This window comes from Ovis aries, chromosome 4 (assembly GCF_016772045.2).
Source record: "Ovis aries strain OAR_USU_Benz2616 breed Rambouillet chromosome 4, ARS-UI_Ramb_v3.0, whole genome shotgun sequence".
Lineage (NCBI taxonomy): Eukaryota > Metazoa > Chordata > Mammalia > Artiodactyla > Bovidae > Ovis > Ovis aries.
The window spans coordinates 57,924,312-57,943,546 of NC_056057.1; the positions used below are offsets into that span (position 1 = coordinate 57,924,312).

At 38.3% G+C, this 19,235-nt stretch overlaps 1 protein-coding gene across 4 annotated transcripts in view; it reads left to right on the forward strand.

The window, feature by feature from the left end:
• Positions 1–19,235, forward strand: part of DOCK4 (dedicator of cytokinesis 4) — a 471,927-nt gene that overhangs the window by 189,368 nt on the left and 263,324 nt on the right. For all 4 annotated transcript variants that reach the window (XM_060414757.1, XM_012176786.3, XM_027968612.2 and 1 more), the window contains 4 exons: positions 8,011–8,094; positions 11,741–11,781; positions 13,745–13,800; positions 18,588–18,684. In XM_060414757.1, the coding sequence (XP_060270740.1) occupies positions 18,598–18,684 (87 nt within the window). In that variant the 5' untranslated portion in view covers positions 8,011–8,094; positions 11,741–11,781; positions 13,745–13,800; positions 18,588–18,597. The remainder of the gene's footprint in view (positions 1–8,010; positions 8,095–11,740; positions 11,782–13,744; positions 13,801–18,587; positions 18,685–19,235) is intronic.

A 19,235-nucleotide genomic window follows, 5' to 3' on the forward strand; every position in this document is an offset into this window, starting at 1 on the left:
TCCTTTTCCTTGGTGCTGAGATACTTCTGAGATAATTGTTTAAACTCTGTGTTTTCCAAGATGCTCCTTTTTCCTGGCAGCTGACCAAAACCATAACCTTTTCTATCATCTGAAAGTTGTTTTTAGAAGTACTGATGGGTGGTTGCAGTCATCAGTTCAGAATTCTACTGTTTGACCTTCAGTTGTTCTTGTAGCCACTTAGGAAAGTGCCTTTGCAACATTAAAACCAAGGGGAAGAGTATGTTTATGACTCTTTGGGGAATAAAAATGGGTTCCTTTCCTGCCACAGTGACAGTGTCTTCAAATAAATCTTCGTGTGGAGCAGTAGCCTCCTGATGTTCACTCATTCCCTTGTTGGCCTCTTTCCTCTTCTTTATCTCTAAAATGGGAATAGAAACACCCCCATCATAGAAGATCAGAAATAATAAACAAAGAACTTAGCAAAACCACCAGATAGTATTTCAACAAGGCTACTTTCCTTCTTCCTTGAAAATGGTTATGGCAAGAAGTCGGTTCTGAACACAGGACACTGTAAGCTTGGAGCAGGTAGGCCTCCCCAGAAAGCAGACTCTGAGATGCAGAGATGAGCTACAGGGTATGTATCAGAGAGTGTTCTTGGGTGTCACGCCAGTGGAAGGAACAGGGGAGAAGTAGGACTGGGCAGAGAGAACGCATCACCTGTGATGCTGGCCCAGTGACAGCCTTTGTCAACTTCAGCTGGAGTGGCCTTTCAGAGTTGCAGCAGGAGGGCCTGGCGCTCAAGGTCACTGGGCGCAGGCCACCTGGGAAGAGGACATGGCCTTGGGCAAGTCAGCTCTCTTCAGCTGAGGCAACCCTAGAAGGCTGCCCCTTGACCGCCCTAATGCTCTCGGCAGCTGGGAGAATACGTCATCCATTTCTGAAGAGGGGTCTTGGTGTGGCTGCACCATGACCTTACTTTGTTTGCCTGGAGTCCAGAGGGCAGTGGTTTAGGCAGAATGGAGTTCTGCAGTCAGTAGAAATGTCCTCTTAACAGTCAAGGACAGCAGTATATTTTCAAGTAGCACTTGTCAAATGTCAGAAATGAATACATTTTATTCCATGTTCTGATTTTTCAAAGTCGCTTAGGCCCGAGAGAGTCCTGTGACCTGTCTGAAGGCCTGACCATGGTACCCGTGGCATAAGAATGAAGTCCTGTTGGTCGATATGCATATGTCTGCCCCATGGGCCTGCCTGCATAGACAGAATGGAACTGATCTCAAATGCATGATAATTATGAGGATGAGAAGCTGGAGCATAGTGAGCCTTCCTTTGATTTTCCTATGGAGTTCGTTTTCAGCATCAAAGCCATATTCAGGAGCAGGCATCCCATTGCCCCCTCCCATGTTTCCTTTGAAATTTTTTTTCCAGTCTTTCTAGACCGCCTGCTCCCATGGCTCTGCTGTCACACTGATGGTCAGCTGGGAGTCCCTTGAAGGTAGAAATGACCCCTTTGGTCTTAACTTCATCTCATGGAGGGGAAAGATGTTAAGGGGCTATGGGACAAAGACAGTTCTGTCCTGCACTTGTGATCATACCAATAGAAATCTCCAGATGACTTCCATTTCATCTTCCCTCAAGGCCTATCCAGACAGCTCTTTAAAAAATAAGGTGGTGTCTTTGATAAGACTATTAGCTTGGATTTCCCCATCGTATTTTATCTTTCCCTACAGGAGAATTTTGTGCATGTGCAGAGGAGATGACCCCTTGTCCTCTTCTTCCACTGTTTTCCTATTTTATGAAGTAAAATCCCTGAAAAAAGAATTTAGTTCTGCTTAATCCCCTTTCCCTTTTCACTGTGTCCTCCAGCTCTTATCCAAAAAAAAATCTTCTGACCCTTCAGAAATTCTACCTTTTTCTCCCCGCTTTTTTCCATGTGTGTGTGCCCCCAACACACACAATGATACTCATAAAGCTGATAAACCTGAATGTAGATATACATTCGTGACAAACCAGAGTGAAATGTAGTATGAAATGCACGTGAACATGGAAAGAACCGGTTTTAAATGTCCTCTGAGTTCCTTTACAAGCCCCTACTTCTGTCACTGCCTTCTCACTGTTGCTGACATGCTTCAAGTACCAGCATTCGGAATTTTACAGCTACTCCCATAAAGATGTTTATTTAATTTCTGGTGCAGTCATAGCTCATTTCTGTTGTGAAAAACAGGAGTTTCATTTATTTTGTGTTAAATGGGATTCCATGGGATAGTCTCAGAACTCGAGAACAATAGCATGCATCGTGTTCTGTGTTGTAAATAACTTCCAAATGACCTTTCAGACCACAACCTGTTTCTGAGTTGGAAATCCTTTTATCAGAAAGATGAAGCCAAAACTTTGACTTTGAGGGATGAGTTGCCTTCTTTTGTGTCACAAGGAACAAAATATTTCATTTTCCCCCCCCACATTATGTTCCCTTCGTTTTAGATTGTCAACCCATAAGGGGCAAGGGCAGTGTTTGCCAGGCTTGACTTGAATTGTGGTGTGTAGCATCATCGTCAATATTATTTTGATCACGATGATGAATATGGTATCATCTGTGATGCAGGGCTACATGATTGTCTTCTAGTAGTTTTTATAGTTTGTTTCTGTTTTTGCTTTTAAAAGTCACAACTCTGTGATTGAATTACTCCATAGTAAGTTTAAAAGTCTAAGGTATGAATTTGTTCTTTACAAGAGCAAGCAATGTCACTGAAACTGAGAAATAAGTTCCTGCTTCACAGCACGATTTTGCTCTTTTTCAGTCTTCATAGAAAACACTGGTGACTTACAGATAGGATGCTTTTCAAAACCACTTAATTTTTAGTAAAGTCACTAGATACTAAACTGATATTATGTAAAGGAATAATATGTGATAAGAGGCAACTGTTTCTGATTTTCAAGATGCTTAAACTATACATTTAATTAACACTTTCAGTTTACACACATAATTTTAGCTAGTTCTTTTTTTTTTTTTTTGCAGGGGGGTGGTGGAGGTTGGCCATACCACGTGGCATGCAGGATCTTAGTACCCTGACCAGGGATCGAACCTGTGCCCCATGCATTAGAAGCATGGAGTGGTGTTGGAATGCCAAGGAGTTCCCCACATAAAATTTTAAAAGACTGGAACATAAGCTATGTTTATATACATGTTTGTTAATCCAAATAAATTTCTATATAGTAGCAAATGGGCAGAGATGAAAACAATACCATATAGTAGTTTTTATGTCTGTTTAAAACTGTATTCTCAGGATCCTTAGGACTGAAACAATAGCATTGGACCTTTGTATTTCCAGCTCTATGAAGCATTCATTCTCTGTGATCTTTTCTGTAGCTCTTTTTCAATTTATAAGAAAATAAGGGAATCAAGACAGTATGTGGTCATGTTCAGTAAACCCAAATATTATTGGGATGCCCCCTGGAAAGATAGGATAAGAAGACTTTCATTTGAAGACAGAGCTAGTTTATAACAACTGGTGGCAAGATGAATTTTCAACTATAGACTTGTTTCATGCAAAAATGCTTGGAGGATTTGGGGGCTTACTTGAAAAGTTGTATCCAGAGTAGAATCTAAGCATTCCATATGTTTCAAGTGCATTTGATAGAAATGCAGATTGAGATTTCATGAATGCCTGAGTTTTCTTTGAATCTTTGCTTTGCGAAACCAGTTTTCCTTCCTTTATGATACAATATATGCTACCATTAGTAAACACGAGTCAATCATGCTTTCAGATCTTTTGCTCTTTGGCCTAGAACTGCCTTCCCCTTTCAATTGCATAACCTGAAGCATAAATAAAACAGCATTTATCCATCCATTCATGAACTTAGTACATTGCAAGGTAGAATTACTTGCATAATTCAAAGACTGAAAATGGCTAGCCATTTTAGAAGGTAAAGATCAAAGTCCTGCCTTGAACTATATCTTTAAAAAGTGTTACTCTCCAATGTGATCTGTGGTTTAATATATTTTAGACGTTTTAAATTATGAGCGGTGCCTTTGACATTCTCTGACTCTGTTAAAACTTGGGTACCATTTTTCAGTGGCTTCATTCATTCATTCCATGTGTTTATTCATTCTCTGTTCATGCGCTAACATAATCCTATGCTAGTGTGTGGAAGAGGAATTCGAAACAATTCAAGTTTTCAAGTAGAAAGACAAAGATAAGTCAAGTGTATATGATACCTTGCGTGATTTAAGATATGGTCATGGTCCCCTTGGAGCATAGATAAAAGAAAATTGATTTCATTTGGGTCCAAGGATGGGGAAAGAGAAAGGGTCGCATCAGGAAATTCAAAGAGTTAACCTTGGAGCTAGACCTTCAACTCAGGCTACTTTGCAGTTCCTGTGTAGAAGAGGCGGGGAAGGCAGCTGCCCCTAAGGGGGATAGTACGCTTAGAGGCACTGAGTTCTGCATGAAAGAGCCTGGTGGGGATTTGGGTATGGTAGTGTGGAGGGCATTGTGTGGAGAGGTAGGTGGGATGGGAGCCTGGAAAGGAACGGGAGTGCAGTGGTAAAGGACTTTGTAGGAGATGCTGAGAGCAGACCTTCCCTTCTGCTTTGTCAGATGGTGGGGACCAATGTCCATTCTTTCAGAACTCAGGCAGTGACTAACACCGAAGCAAGGCTGGTTTGGGGACAGAGTGCTTCAGTCATATATTATACCCTGTCCGTGCTGAGCTGAAAGACTTCTTCCAGACTCTCAGGATTGCAGGCTGGCAGGACCTTTCAGTTCACCTTGTTCAACTCCTTCTTTTATAGAGGAGGCATCTGAAGCTCAATGAGAGTGAAGAACATAATAGCTCGCCTTTAATAGTTATCAGATATTATATAGGTGAAGAGTGAAGTCAGAATTCACCCACATAGACTCCTTGGGTAAGAAATGAGATGATGTGCAGTTATGACCCAAACAACCTATCATCCCAGTTTTAAACATTTCCTGTGAAAGAATGAGTTTTCACAGGTAATATAGTTTGCTTCTTAGAATTTTGTGTGCCCTCTTAAAATAGAATTGCCCGTAATAAAGGAACCTGACTGCCTAAGACCAGAACACTTAACAGGAATGGCTCTGCCCTCATTCATTCCCTCAGTGATTATTTACTGAGCTCAATTTGTGTGCCAGGCTCTATACTGAATTATATAGACAACTGGGAACTGAAACCTACCTAGTTCTTATATCCATGGAATTTTCAGTCTGTTGCAGGAGACATCCTTCCAAAACTTGCGCAAATAAGGGAGGCTGGTTAAGTGGTATATGGTGCTATGAGCACATGGAATTGGGGTGAGAGGATGTATATCAAGAAAGTCTGCTCTGAGAAGCCTTATTTAATCCTTTATTACCTTTTGCAGGTTCTTTATCATTGACCCCATTTTCCTGATGAGGTATTGGAGACTCTTGAGAGATTAGGATCTTGGACCAAATCACACAGCTAATAAGTGGTCAGATCTGGGCTCATACCCATATCTCATGATACCAAGTTTGATGTTCTCTTCCTACACCTAGCCTTTTTGTTTCTCTGTTTGTTTTTGGCCACTCAGCACGTGGGGTCTTAGTTCTTCAACCAGGGATGGAACTCGTGTTCCCTGCAGTTCAAGCTTGAAGTCTTAACCACTGGACCACCAGGGAAGTCCGTACACCCAGCCTGTTTGACATCAGCATTTAAGAAGAAAGCTAACTCGGATATTAATGCATATATATGAAATATAGAAAGATGGTATTGATGAACCTATTGGCAGGGCTGCAGTGGAGATGCAGACATAGAGAAGAGACTTGTGGACGCTGTAGGGGAAGGACAGGGTGGGACGAATTGAGAGAGTAACATGGAAAATATACATTATCTTAGGTAAAATAGATAGTGAAAATTTGCTGTGTGACTGCATAGAGGGAAGGGATGGGGAGGAAGGTAGGAGGAAGGTTCAAAAGGGAGGGGACATGTATATACCTATGGCTGATTCATGCTGATGTATGGTGGAAACCAATACAATATTGTAAAGCAACTATCCTCCAGTTGAAAATAAGTAAATTTTTGAAAAGAGGGCTAAGAAAGTAGATCTACAGCAGAAGGCTGGAAGGTATGAGAGAAGTGGTAGAAGAGAGGATGGCCTCCTGAAAGGCAACATGAATGTAGTGACAGTGAGGGAGAGAGCAATTTCAGAACACAGTGGCATGAAGGGCTGAGGCGTGAAGGGGTGGTGAAGAATGAAACTAATGAGTGGGACTGCCATGTTCAAGAAGGTGATGGGGTAGGAGAGAGCCACCAGCAGTAGGGGAGGTGTTTCTGGCTGCCTGGGAGTTAACACGGGCATTCGTGTTCGGAGAATGAGCGGAGTTAGGGCAGCCACACACTTAGACCTCTAGGAAAAGCATCAGTAATGCAGGGCTGAACCACTAGGGCTGTGAGAGGTTAAGGTAACTTCATGAGTGTAAAAAGGCAATTCTGAGGGTCAGTTTGCTTTGGAGTCTTAAATTGTACTTAATCTACTGTCTATTTGGTTGTTGATTCCTGTTAAGAAGAGGTCCCTGAAAGTTATTTGAAGTAATCTGTCAAGAAACAGACCTTTGATTATTTTTCAAGCAAACACTGTTGAGGCCATCAACATGAGGTCATAGGGTATTTATGGTTATAGTTAGAAAATGACATCATGGATTAATGCTTATCTAGAATGTTTTAACTTGGTTACTCTGTAGTTATTTTTATCTGTCTCATATACTTTGGGCTATGTTTTCTGTCCTGTGTTTTGATTGCTACTGCTAATTTTGTTTTAAGATCATAAAATGGCTTTAGACCTCTCTGAAAGCCCATTACTTATTGGCATGTTTTGATTTTTGACAGATTCATGTGTTCCTTCAGGCTTTTAAAATACATTCATAGCACTAACAACAATAATAATAACAATAATTTACTTGGGGGATTGGCGGTGTTTCTAAATCTTATGATCTGCAAGATAGAATACTGTAAAATTCACTTCCAAAGTTGGGGGCTTTTAAAAATCAGGCGGTCGAAGCATCTACTATCATTTTTTGGATGTGACTTGGAAGATGATTTCAGCATGTGAAATATTTAACAGGAAATGTGTCTTCTCTTTCTGTGTGTTGAGGTCCTTTTCTTTACTTTCTAGCCTGGTCTCTCTTATGACTCAGGTGTTAATTTCCTGGGAAGAATCTCTGTCCTTCATTCTCTCTTAACCCCTCAAATTGCCTAGGGATGGTTAATCTCTGGTATTATATCCCAGTCCTGCCCAGCCCCGCACCGTGTTTAAGAAACCAGTCAGTCTGTAAACATTAGGTAAGGCTAAACGGTGCCTCCTCTCTGTGTGCCCCTACTTCCCCTAGTTCAAACGATCTGAGAGCTAAGGCATGTGGGAATTGTCATTTTGGCCATGTGTTTAGACCCAGGGGAGAGAAGTAACCATTACCATTGATTACTACAGAGAAGAAGACTGCTTTAACACCATGTGCTGGGCTAGACCCTGAGGACACAGTAGTGAGCAGTAAGTAGTGAGGACAGAGTGCCTTCTCTTGAGGACCTTGTGGTGTATGGAAAAATATCCTGAAGACAGCATAGCAGAAAGGTCAACTAAGCTTATTAATGAGTAAGACATATAGTCCTCATTTATTACTGAACACGTATTTATTGAGTCCCTACCATGGGATGGGCTTCCAAATAGGGAGTGATTGTAGCAGTGAGGTCGAGGGACACTCCTTGCGCAGCTCTTCAGGCAGTATCTGTTTACATATGTTATTGAGTGATGTTGATATTTTGTCTACTATCTTAGTAACTATCACACCTTTGAAATTTGTATTTATAACACTTGTTTGACCAAACAGTTAGCAAAGTATGTAAACTTTGGTTTTCTTCTGAAAGGTGTCACGTTAAAATATGACAGCCAGTTCTAACTATCAGTGTGTATTTCCTGCTCACGTTCATTTTTCCTGGTCAGTAACATGCAATAGGAAGCAGTGTAACTGGCCATTACTGACATGATTATCCCCATATATTCTGTGTCATTTCTTACAGTTATTGCCAGTTTTCGAGGAACTGTGCCATATGGTCTGTCATTGGAAATTGGAGATACAGTTCAGATCCTGGAGAAGTGTGATGGTAAGTAGACTAGTATTGATCGTTTGCAGTTGGGTAAACGATCTCCTCAGCATTGGGCAGCTCATAAAATTTACAAATTCTTTTCATACTTCTATTAATCTCCGGAATTTTCCCCTTAGTCACAATGAACCATTTTTTACAAAATTATTTCCTTGCATGTTCAATGTTTGGCTTATGGGAAAACATTGTTTGGTATTTTTAAACTGATTATATTTTTTCCTAATATTATTTATTTATATTCACTAGATGCAATTGAGACTGTTGAATTTCTGACAGTTCATGACTCAGGGCCAAACTCGAGGGCCTTTCTTGGAATGTCAAGAGTCTGGTGGGCTCCCCAGGACAGAAAGAAACAGAGGTCCAGAGCAGAAATGCTTTAACCGAGATTGCGTAGCCAGATTCCTTGGGGTGGGACTCCTGCCCTGGCCAGCTCTGCTCTAGTCCTATAAACTCTTCCTCCTCACCTCCCCCAAATTTGGAGTGAAGTTATTTCCTCCATTTGAAATCTTAGGTGAACTTGTATGATTAATTTATATAAGAGGTACCTCATTAAATCAACCTAGTATGTTCTCAAATGCTTCTATTCCTTGTAACAAAACATCCTTAAATGCTAGTCCTTAAAAAGATCCCAGATAAAATGACTACTTTGTTTTCTTAACAAAATGGCCATATTGTAAAGTCCCATCAGCATATCCAAAAATATGATTTTCCTCTCAATACATTGTCCTTATTAGGAATTTATAATATGGTAAGACTCTATCAAATTAAGATTCATTATTGATAAAATTGTGTTCTCCCAAATAGAACTATTACTTTTATTTAGAGCCTGTCGTTAAATGGTGGTGATACATGGACATTTATTTTATCCAGTGTCACTGATATATTTAAAAATATAAGGTTTTTCTCTGTCATTGCCAGATATATTTTGTCTGTTTCCACTTCATTTACAGATAAATATAAAATCTGTTATGAATGGGTGAAAATATACTTACCAGCTAATGGGAGCTGTTTTGTAATGTAAACATCTTTCTGTATGGTGTAGTTGGACAGAGACCTCACTGTGACATTTCTGCAATTCTTAAGAAGTTTTGGTTACTATTAAAATAATTATTTAAGAATGGATCTATCTCTTGGGTGGATGTCTTTAAGGAATCTAATAAATCCTGACATTATAGATTGCAATTCTCAATTCATTCTACTTTTTCCAGGCTGATTGTAAAATGGTGTTTTACAAAATATTTTTTTAAGAAAACTCATGAGGAACAAAAATATTTAAATACAAAACTCAATACTTCTTTCTAAAAGTTCAGTTAATCAAAAAGATTCAATTCAATAGAACATTGGTTTTATGATAAAATAATTTCTTCCAATAAGCAAAATGGTTTCTATAGTTGAAGAAACAGTAAGTTGAAAATAATACATTTATAGGAGGCTGTATATTAGCTTCTGGAGTAAAAAATGGTAACCCACTCAAGTATTCTTTCTTGGAAAATTCCATGGATAGAGGAGTTTGGAGGGCTGCAATCCATGGGGTCACAAAGAGTCAGACACTGCCGGGGTCCAGCCCTAGTGGATTCAGGGAATTCGAAGCGGGGATGGCGTTGGTGAGGAGAACTTATTTATTTATTCATATAGAAATATAAGATTAGATTAGGAAGAAATAGTGTAGTAGGAAAATTAGGTGGAGAAAAGAGGGCTGAATAACTTGGCTTACGGGGAAGGCCAATAACGTTCCAGATGAGGAGCTTGCACCATCTACACTGGGCCACCGGCGCCCACTTGAATATCCGGGCTGCCCCGCCTTGGGCTCCCCCTCGCGTGGATCTTAAAAGCCGGGACAGGTAAGTGGACATGGTGAGCTGCCCCGCTCCAGATGGGAATTCAGCCTGAAATTAGAGTAAAGAGGAGAGACACGGAGGAAACCAGTCCAGCGACTGGCTCCGGCCCCTGTTGTTCAGAAGGCCTTTTATACTTTCAATAAAACATGGAGATCAATGGGTGACACAAAGTTATGCAGCGTTAGCAGCCCAGACTCTTATCAAAACCAGGCTTTTCTCTCTGCATACCTAATTGTATACACAAGTCTTAGGTGATTTACATCATCTTCTGGCCAAAAAGGGCCAATTAACATTTTACAGCCTTTTTTCTGATAAGGGTTTGTTAACTAGAAGACTTATTTGTGTTGGTCTTCCCAAAGTCTGGTGCCACTCTCAGAAAGCACTAAATAAAGTTACATTCTTACGTAGCAAGGACACAAGAGGAGTGCAGTGATACATAACAAAGAGAAAAGTAATTAACTCAAAAGTCTAGTGTTGCTAACATCAAAACTACTATATATCTTTTTCCATATCCCATTTACATTGATTAACATCCTCCCAGGTGCCTAAAAGATAAAGAATATGGAGGTCTGGCGGCAATCATTGAGTCAACAGTGAAAACCCGTCACCAATACGATTTTTAGCTCTTAGAAAAGGCTCTGTATCTTAAGATGCTTTAAGCTCTGTGCCTCTTGTGGTTGGGGGGCTGTAAGCAATTCACAAGCTGTAAGAGGTCCAGGGGAACCTGTTAGGCAAGCTAGAGAGCTATCAGAGGGGTTTTAACTGAAACATCCCTTTCAAATGCAGAAGACTAAAGCCCTGATTTGACTTTTTCCAGAGAATATTAGAAGAGTGGAAAAGCAGGCAGATTCTTATTTTTTGGGGGGTGGATGCTCAGGAAATTCCAGGGGGAAAACCTGAGGTCTGATTAGCCTTGCCATCAGAGCTCTGCCGCATGACCTTGTCACTGGTGGAATTCCTCATGCTGGCTCCCGGCAAGACACAACTAACCAACTGAGCACACATGTATATTAGCTATATAAATTCATATATATATATATATATATATGTATTTATATGTATACTCTGTAATTGTTTTAAGCTATAAAAAGTTATGTTCCCCCTTAAAGACAGTGCTGTAAAACTTACTGAGTCACTTTGGAGGTTAAGTAATAGACATTCTGCAGAATAAAAAGTATGGTGAGTCAGTTGATGGGACATTGGATGAAAGAGTGCCATTAATGCTCCAAGTGGATGAGACCTGGCTTCTTTCTTCTTATGCTATCAGACTGATCCTCACCCAAGATGGTAGGCGATCTGTGAGTTCAGTACAGAATTGCTGGCTAAGCACTGTTCTTTGATGGTAGAGTCAGGGCTTTGTATTCAGGCAAAGACAGTTTCGAGCTATATTAAATCTTGTGTAGATTCTTGAATTTCTTTGAGATATAGTGTGACATTTTATAAAATGGAGTGAAACTAGGCTCAGAGAGGTCACTTAACTTGCCCAAGATTTCAACAGCTAATACTTATTGATAGTAAAACCAGAATTTAAGCCCAGTGCTCTGATTATCAAACCTTTATTTCCATTATGCATGTCTGTATTTTTTATGTACATTTCCAATACAGTTTTTAAGTGATTTTATTGATAGACTTAAACTTGTAGTCACTTGACTTTTATAGTCTAGCCGACTTCCAATTCCCACATGTTTCTACCTAGAATATCTACATGTAAGGTAAAGTCTGTCAGCAAAAGATACATTGATTTCTAATGATTTCTTCAAAGTATTATAATGATTTCTTGAAATATGACCATGTTTATTTCTCCACAGGCTGGTACAGAGGATTTGCCTTAAAAAACCCAAATATCAAGGTAAAAATAATTACTTTTAACTGTAATTATGGGATCTTTAAGAAAGACAGTTAATTTACTTTATTTCTTTATACAATTGAAATTACAGTTGGGACTCTTAGTTGAAATACTAAATGGCAATACAGAGCTTCATAATTTTGGAAATTCCTTTGAACTTAGATTTTATACTTAAGATATACTATTCAAGTGATAATCCTGTGTAGCTCTTGAAATTTATACTGAGAAGACCTTAATAAGCTTATTATATATAAACAAAATCTTTTTGAAGTGTGAGTTTTGCAGAAAGCTAAATTAAAATTCAGGCAGCAGAAATATATATTCCAAAAGACATAATGACTAGAGATATTTAATCTTTATTTTCTGTGATATCATTTGTAAAAGTTGGTGTGGAGAGTGGTTTATTTTAGGTATGTTATGAGTCCCTTTAGGAGTGAGGAGCTGAAATGTGGGAAAATCAAATTATAAAGAGTCCATCTTTCTTACCATTCCAGACAGAAACTAAGACTCATTATCATTTATATATTTATATAAATCCTAAGGAATTATAATAGGAAGTAATATGAGTTTTCTTTTACCTTTCCTTTGTGTAGTTTATGATGTTAACACTAATCCTTACTTCTATATTTTTCGACTTTGTTCCTATCTTCCCATCTTTACCCATGCTATCCACATTCACTAATATTTTCTTACACGCATGTTTATGTTTTGGTTTAATTCTGGTTTTCTTAGGATTGTAGATAAAGTGTGTCATTTCTCATTTCCAAAATACAAGTAATCTAATCTATTTTGCCTGCATTTCTGTTTAAGTATACCTTTTTTCCTGGATCATCCAACTGTGTTAATTACTTTATTTCATTTATTTTAGGTCATTTTAAAGGAGACTCTTTACTTTAGCTCTCACTCAAAGTTATTTTTGGACATCTGCAGGCACATACATATATAACTTCAATATTTTTCATTTTGAACATACTTTAAAAAGTGTTAAGATTTTGTGCTTTTATTTCTCTTCTAAAGAAACTCAATTTCTGACTTCTTGTTAATTCCAATAATTACACTTATTTGCTATTCCTACCATATTGAGGTAAATTTAAACTCCAAAGGAAAAAAAATGGTGGTTTTTTTTTTTTTTAAACCTATGCCTATTTACTACTGTTGTATGTACAGAGCTTGCTAGTTAAATTTTATGTTATCCTTGGACCCACAATGGTGATAATGTATTCAAATGACATTTGTTTTTCCTAAATATTTAATTGAATTTTCCATTTAATTGTGCATAAAAAATCATTCAGAGAATATTGTCATTTAATGGATAATAAAATTACTCTTTTTAAAATTTTTTTTTCAATTTCTCATTTAGAACAAAGGAACAATTTCCTTGCCCTAGCCTTTCCCTACAATAAAGAGCTTTAAGCTGGCGTGTCTTCTTTTGTTTAATTTTTGTTCCATCAGAATGGCAGCCTGGTGATGATTTGCTGCTATGTTTTCATTAAGGATCATTCCTAAACATGTAATATACTGTTTCTAAATTCATAGTAGTGGTATTTTTTTAGTATGTATTTTCAAATAGACACATGAGTAGTTTGAAGACAAGAAAAAGAACTACAACCAAAAGAAGCAAATTAAAACCCCTTTTTTCAAAACTGCAATATTTTAAAAAATTATTTAACATGCTTTCTATATAGAATTCTTGAAAATACAAAAAATTTCTGTTATATATAGAATTTATTTTTGAGCAGGATTTAATGTTTTGATTATATTTATTTTAAAGTATTTCTAAATTGGTAAACTGATAAACATTTGAAATAAAATGACTGGTTATAAGCTACAATAGATTTCACCTAGAGAATGTGTTGGAGATTCCATCTTCCTGGTATTGTTATGGTTGTGTGGTGATATTATATATATATGACTTATGAAAGTTATTCTGCTGGAATAGACATAACCTTCACATTTTCTCTTCCAGGGTATATTTCCTTCCAGCTACGTTCACTTGAAAAATGCCTGTGTAAAGAACAAAGGGTAAGAAGTAAATTTTATTGATGGAGAGTTTTCACACAATCATTGCTTATTTTGGAATTTGAAAGACTTATTGTCTTGAAAAAATGAATAGATTCTTGCCATTGTTTGTGTTGTTAGATAAAAGACAGATGGCATTAAGGCAGTTTGTGGAGAAAATGAAAGAACCACATCTGTATGTTGGACAATCTAGGGCACTGGAGGTCTCTCATTGTCTGGAAATGGTGGAATCTACCTAATCTTAAACAAAAGGAGTTGGTTCTTCTTGGTTTCCTGTTGTGTAGGGAAGCAAGTAGTCATAGCCATCAAATGCTGAGTCATATCTAAATCCAGGAATTTCCTAGATTCACAGCTGATCATAAGTAGCTGAGTCTGCCATTATTTTCCTAATTGGGCTTAAAAACATATCCTTTCGTGTTATTGTTATTGTTCAGTCGCTAAGTCCTGTCTGACTCTTTGCAACTCCATGAAATGCAGCACACCAGGCTCCTCTGTCTCCCATGATCTTCCAGAGTTTGCTCAAATTCATGTCCATTGAGTGGGTGATGCTATCCAACCATCTCATCCTCTGCCAACCCCTTCTCCTTTTGTCTTCAATCTCTCCCAGAATTAGGGTCTTTTCCCATGAGTCGTCTCTTGGCATCAGGTAGCCAAAGTATTGGAGCTTCAGCTGATGCTGAGCTTCAGCATCAGTCCTTCCAATGAATATTCAGGGTTGATTTCCCTTAAGATTGACTGGTCTGATCTCCTTGTAGTCCGAGAGACTCTCAAGAGTCTTCTCCAGCACCACAATTCCAAAGCATCGGTTCTAAAGTGCTTAGTCTTCTTTATGGTCCAGCTCTCACAACCATACATCACTACTGGAAAAACCACAGTTTTGACTTCTGTTGGCAAAGTGGCATCTCTGCTTTTTAATACACTGTCTAAGTTTGTCACAACTTTCCTTCCAAGGATCAAGCATCTTTTAATGGGTCCAGTCACTGTCTGCAGTGATTTTGGAGACCCAAAAATATGATCTGTCACTGTTCCAGTTTTTCCCCATCTATTTGCCATGAAGTGATGGGACCAGATGTCATGATCTTAGTTTGTTTTTAGTGTTGAGTTTTAGGCCAGCGTTTTCATGCTCCTCTTTCACTCTTATCAAGAAACTCTTTAGTTCCTCCTCACTTTCTGCCATTAGAATGGTATCATCTACATATCTGAGGTTGTTGATATTTCTCCTAGCAGGCTTGATTCCCGCTTGTGACTCATCTAGCCTGGCATTTCGCTTGATGTACTTTGCATATAAGTTAAACAAGCAGGGTGACAATATACATCCTTGACGTACTCTTTTCCCAGTTTTGAACCAGTCCATTGTTCTATATCGGGTTCTAACTGTTGCTTCTTGACCTGCATATAGGTTTCTCAGGAGACAAGGTAAGGTGGTCTGGTATTCCCATTTCTTGAAGAATTTTCCACAGTTTGCTGTGATCCACACAGTCAAAGGCTTTAGTGTAGTCAGTGAGGCAGAAGATGTTTTTCTGGAATTCCCTTGCTTTCTCTGTGATCCAGTGAATGTTGACAATTTGATCTCTGGTTCCTCTGCCTTTTCTAAACCCATCTTGTACATCTGAAAGTTCTCAATGCACATACTACTGAAGCCTAGCTTGAAGCATTTTGAGTAGAACCTTGCTAGCATGTAAAATAAGTGCAGTTGTCTGGTAGTTTGAACATTCTTTGCCACTGCCCTTCTTTGGGTTTTGAATGAAAACTGACCATTTCCAGTCCTGTGGCCACTGCTGAGTTTTCCAAATTTGCTGGCATATTAAATGCAGCACTCTAACAGCGTCATCTTTTAGGATTTGAAATAGCTCAGCTGGAATTCTATCATCTCTCCTAGCTTTGCTTGTAGTAATACTTCCTAAGGCCCACTTGACTTCACATTCCAGGATGTCTGACTTTAGGTGAGTGACAATACCATCATGGTTATCCCAGTCATTAAGACCTTTTTTGATAGTAGTAGTAGTAAGTACTTAAAATATTAGATTGAAAATATATTTCTAATACTGATAATTGCCACTACTATTACTCTTTTAATGAATGTGTGTCCTTCAGAAATATTGTGCAGATATAACCCACTAGAAATGAGTCAAGCAGAGTTATTAGTCCTTTTGGAGTTCTCCAGCCAGTGTCTATCCAGCCCTCCTCAAGTAAACCAAGGGACCGTCCAGAAAACACACCTCTACTCTTTGTTCCTACCTTTCTGGCCTAGTGATCTGGGTCTTTCTACCCTGTCCCTTAAAGGATCCACCTGGGCCAACCCCTGCAGCCAGTCTCTTTGCTGCCTTTGCCCCAAACCCAACCCTGATCCTAAAAACCCTCCAGAGCAGAGAGCCACCCTGCCCCCATCCTACGTGCAGACTGAGGAAGAGAAAATAGACAGCATGCTAGCAAAGATGATGTCAAGCATCACTCTGTGTAGTTTAAGTCCTCTCTCTCTGAAAATGTGTTGTGGTGGGACATAGTTTTTTTATTTTATTTTATTTTATTTTATTTTATTTTTTGGGGGGGGACATAGTTTTAATTGAAACAAGTACCTTGTTTGTTTGTCCTAGTCTGTAACTGGTTAGTATCTGGCTCCCTTGATTCTGAGGAAGTTTAAAGATGGATAAAATTGTCTCAAAATTTGGTCCTGTTAGTTTAAGACTTGGTGTGGATTTGACACCTGACAGAGGGCATGATGAGCATTATATAGAGCAAGAGAGCCTCAGGGTTTAACCAAAGTTTATTTTCTTAAAAAAAAAGTTAGAATTGATGGAGACTTCAGGTTCTAGGACTGTTAACTGGAAGAAAAACTTTAACTTGAAAACATTTGAGAACACGTATTGCCAGATGATTGCTTTCCCAGAGAGCAATCTCTTTAGGCTTTTGATGTTGCCTGTCTTATTTTAAGGGGATTAGCAGACTGATGGCCCACCAGGATGAAATAACTGCAATGTACATCTCAGAATAACTCAACAGAATATAATTTCAGGGGCAGCTACTTATGTCAGACTGTTTGAATGTTGATTTTGGTATAATTAAGAGGAAACAGCTGCTCACCTAAAATGGCAATTTTGTGCTTCTTAAAAATGTACATTTTGGTTGAGCAAACCCCAGACCAATTTCCCACAGACTAAATTGCCTTTATATTCTTTCCTGGGTCTCAGAGCAGTGCAAAACTGATGGGGGTTGGGGCTGGGGGTCCTTAAATTATAGTTTGTGAATGGTGAGGTCATTTCTTCGTTGTTTAATTCTTGCTGTGGTCATGTCAGTTTTTAAATGTTAAGTAGGTTGTTGAGTTTTCTTAGGAATTCAATGTTCCTTCCCAGACTTTCCGTTCATCATTTTATAATGCCTGTCTCCAAATACTCATCATTTAAATCACAACAGCTGCTTGAAAAGCAAAATAAATGCATTTCCATTTAAAAATGTTAGTTACGTAGACTTGATAAAAGGTTCTGTGTATGTCACAGTTCATATATTACTGTTTACTTTTATTTCTGGTTTTACATCTTCAGCTATGTTTAAGCTCTAGAAAGAATTAAAATATTCGTAGGGTATTTTAGCAGAAGTATGAAATGAGGCTTTGTTGGTGAAGAAATCAAGGCAAGATTTTAATTCCCATACTTGCCAAGAAAACTTTACAAAAGACAATTAGGTACCCTTTGGACTTAACATCAAGAAGGAACACAGAACAGTCAATAGCCTCATGATAAGAAATAAAAATTCCCCTTGATCATCTGCATAACCTGGTTCAGTGTCCACTGAACACTGAATATTGTCCTTAGAAAAATATACTCAAATGAAGAAGATAATCCCCCTCAGTATAGTCAATTAGCATTCTTTTGGCAAGTAGAATTACAGGCACTTACCCATTTTAACCTACACAAAAATGAAGAATTTAAAAAAAAGAAATGAGAGATGAAAAAATAAAGGTTATTGTATGTCAAAGATAGGATGCAGAAAACAAATTCAATCTGGTTTTTTCTCTCCATCTCCTTATATATATTCTCAACATCAGGACCACCATAGATACCCTGCTAATATTGGTATGAATATTTTCCAAGGATAGTTTCTGACACACAGAAAAGAAATAGAAGGAATATATTACCCTAATCATGGAGAGGAGCATTCTGCAATGGATCCTCAAATACCTGTGATGTCTTAAATCCTTTATAAGTTCTGAGATGCGTGACAACATTACTGATACTAGTAATAATTTTTCATGGTCCTATTTGCAAGTAATAAAAATGAGGTGTTAATGAGATCAAGTGAATATTCAGTCAGTACCTCAATGTCTAGTTGTTTATAGTACTGAGTTAGTTTGGATGTTTGCAGCCATCATATCCTGATCATTAAATGAGCCTTTCACTTTCTTTGAGCCCAATGGCCATAGCGCTTGGAAGGCAAGAGCCATCTCACAGTCTAGATAGCCTGGTAACCTCAGGTTACATACAAGGACTTTTGAGCTTGGAGAATTTAAGTGAGTTGCTGTTGAGAGATCAAACTGTACGTGGTGCACAACCTCGCTGGTAGTGTTGCTTCACCACACTGCTTAAACTTTGATCTAGGTGAGTGGCTGGTCATTCTGGTGTTGTGCTGCCGTAACCCACATCACATTCCTCACACAAGTTCATATTCAGATCCTGGTTTGTTTGCAGAACCAAAAATAACTAGGCAGCTTCCTTTCGTAGTTGGTCTTTTAGAATATTTAAAAGAAGATTACTGTCTATGTCATTTGCATATATACTTGTTGTTCAATTTCACAGACAATTTGAAATGGTTATTCCCACTGAAGACTCTGTGATCACAGAAATGACATCAACATTAAGAGACTGGGGAGCTATGTGGAAACAACTCTATGTGGTACGTAAGTTTTTAATAGCATCATTTTTTCAGTGGAGAATTGTTTCAAGAAATATCTGAATGGGGTGAGTGTCAACTAATATTTGAGCACGGCCACTCCTAAGGGGAATTGGAGATAGAGAGCTTAATACATCATAGTCTGATTTTTATCCTTGTGTCCATCCAGCATGGATTTTGTAAGTTCTTTTTCAAGCTGCACAAAGGTAAAAAATTACTTTCCTGGCATCTATTCAAATAGGATAATTTACATGGAACCTAGATTTAGGCTTTCTGAATAATTTTAATTGTCACAGAGAAAAAGCTTATTTTTCAATATAATTTTCATAATGATGATTGAATTATACTCTAATTCTCTGTACATTGCTCAGGTATACTAAAAATGATAGGCTATTTAGAAACAATGAGAAGATTCTAGAACTACAAGAGAAAGGAATGTTTCTTGGGGAAAAAAGGAGTCAGTATTTTGGGTATATATGTATATATATGGCTTTCCAGAAGGCAATGGCACCCCACTCCAGTACTCTTGCCTGGAAAATCCCATGGATGGAGGA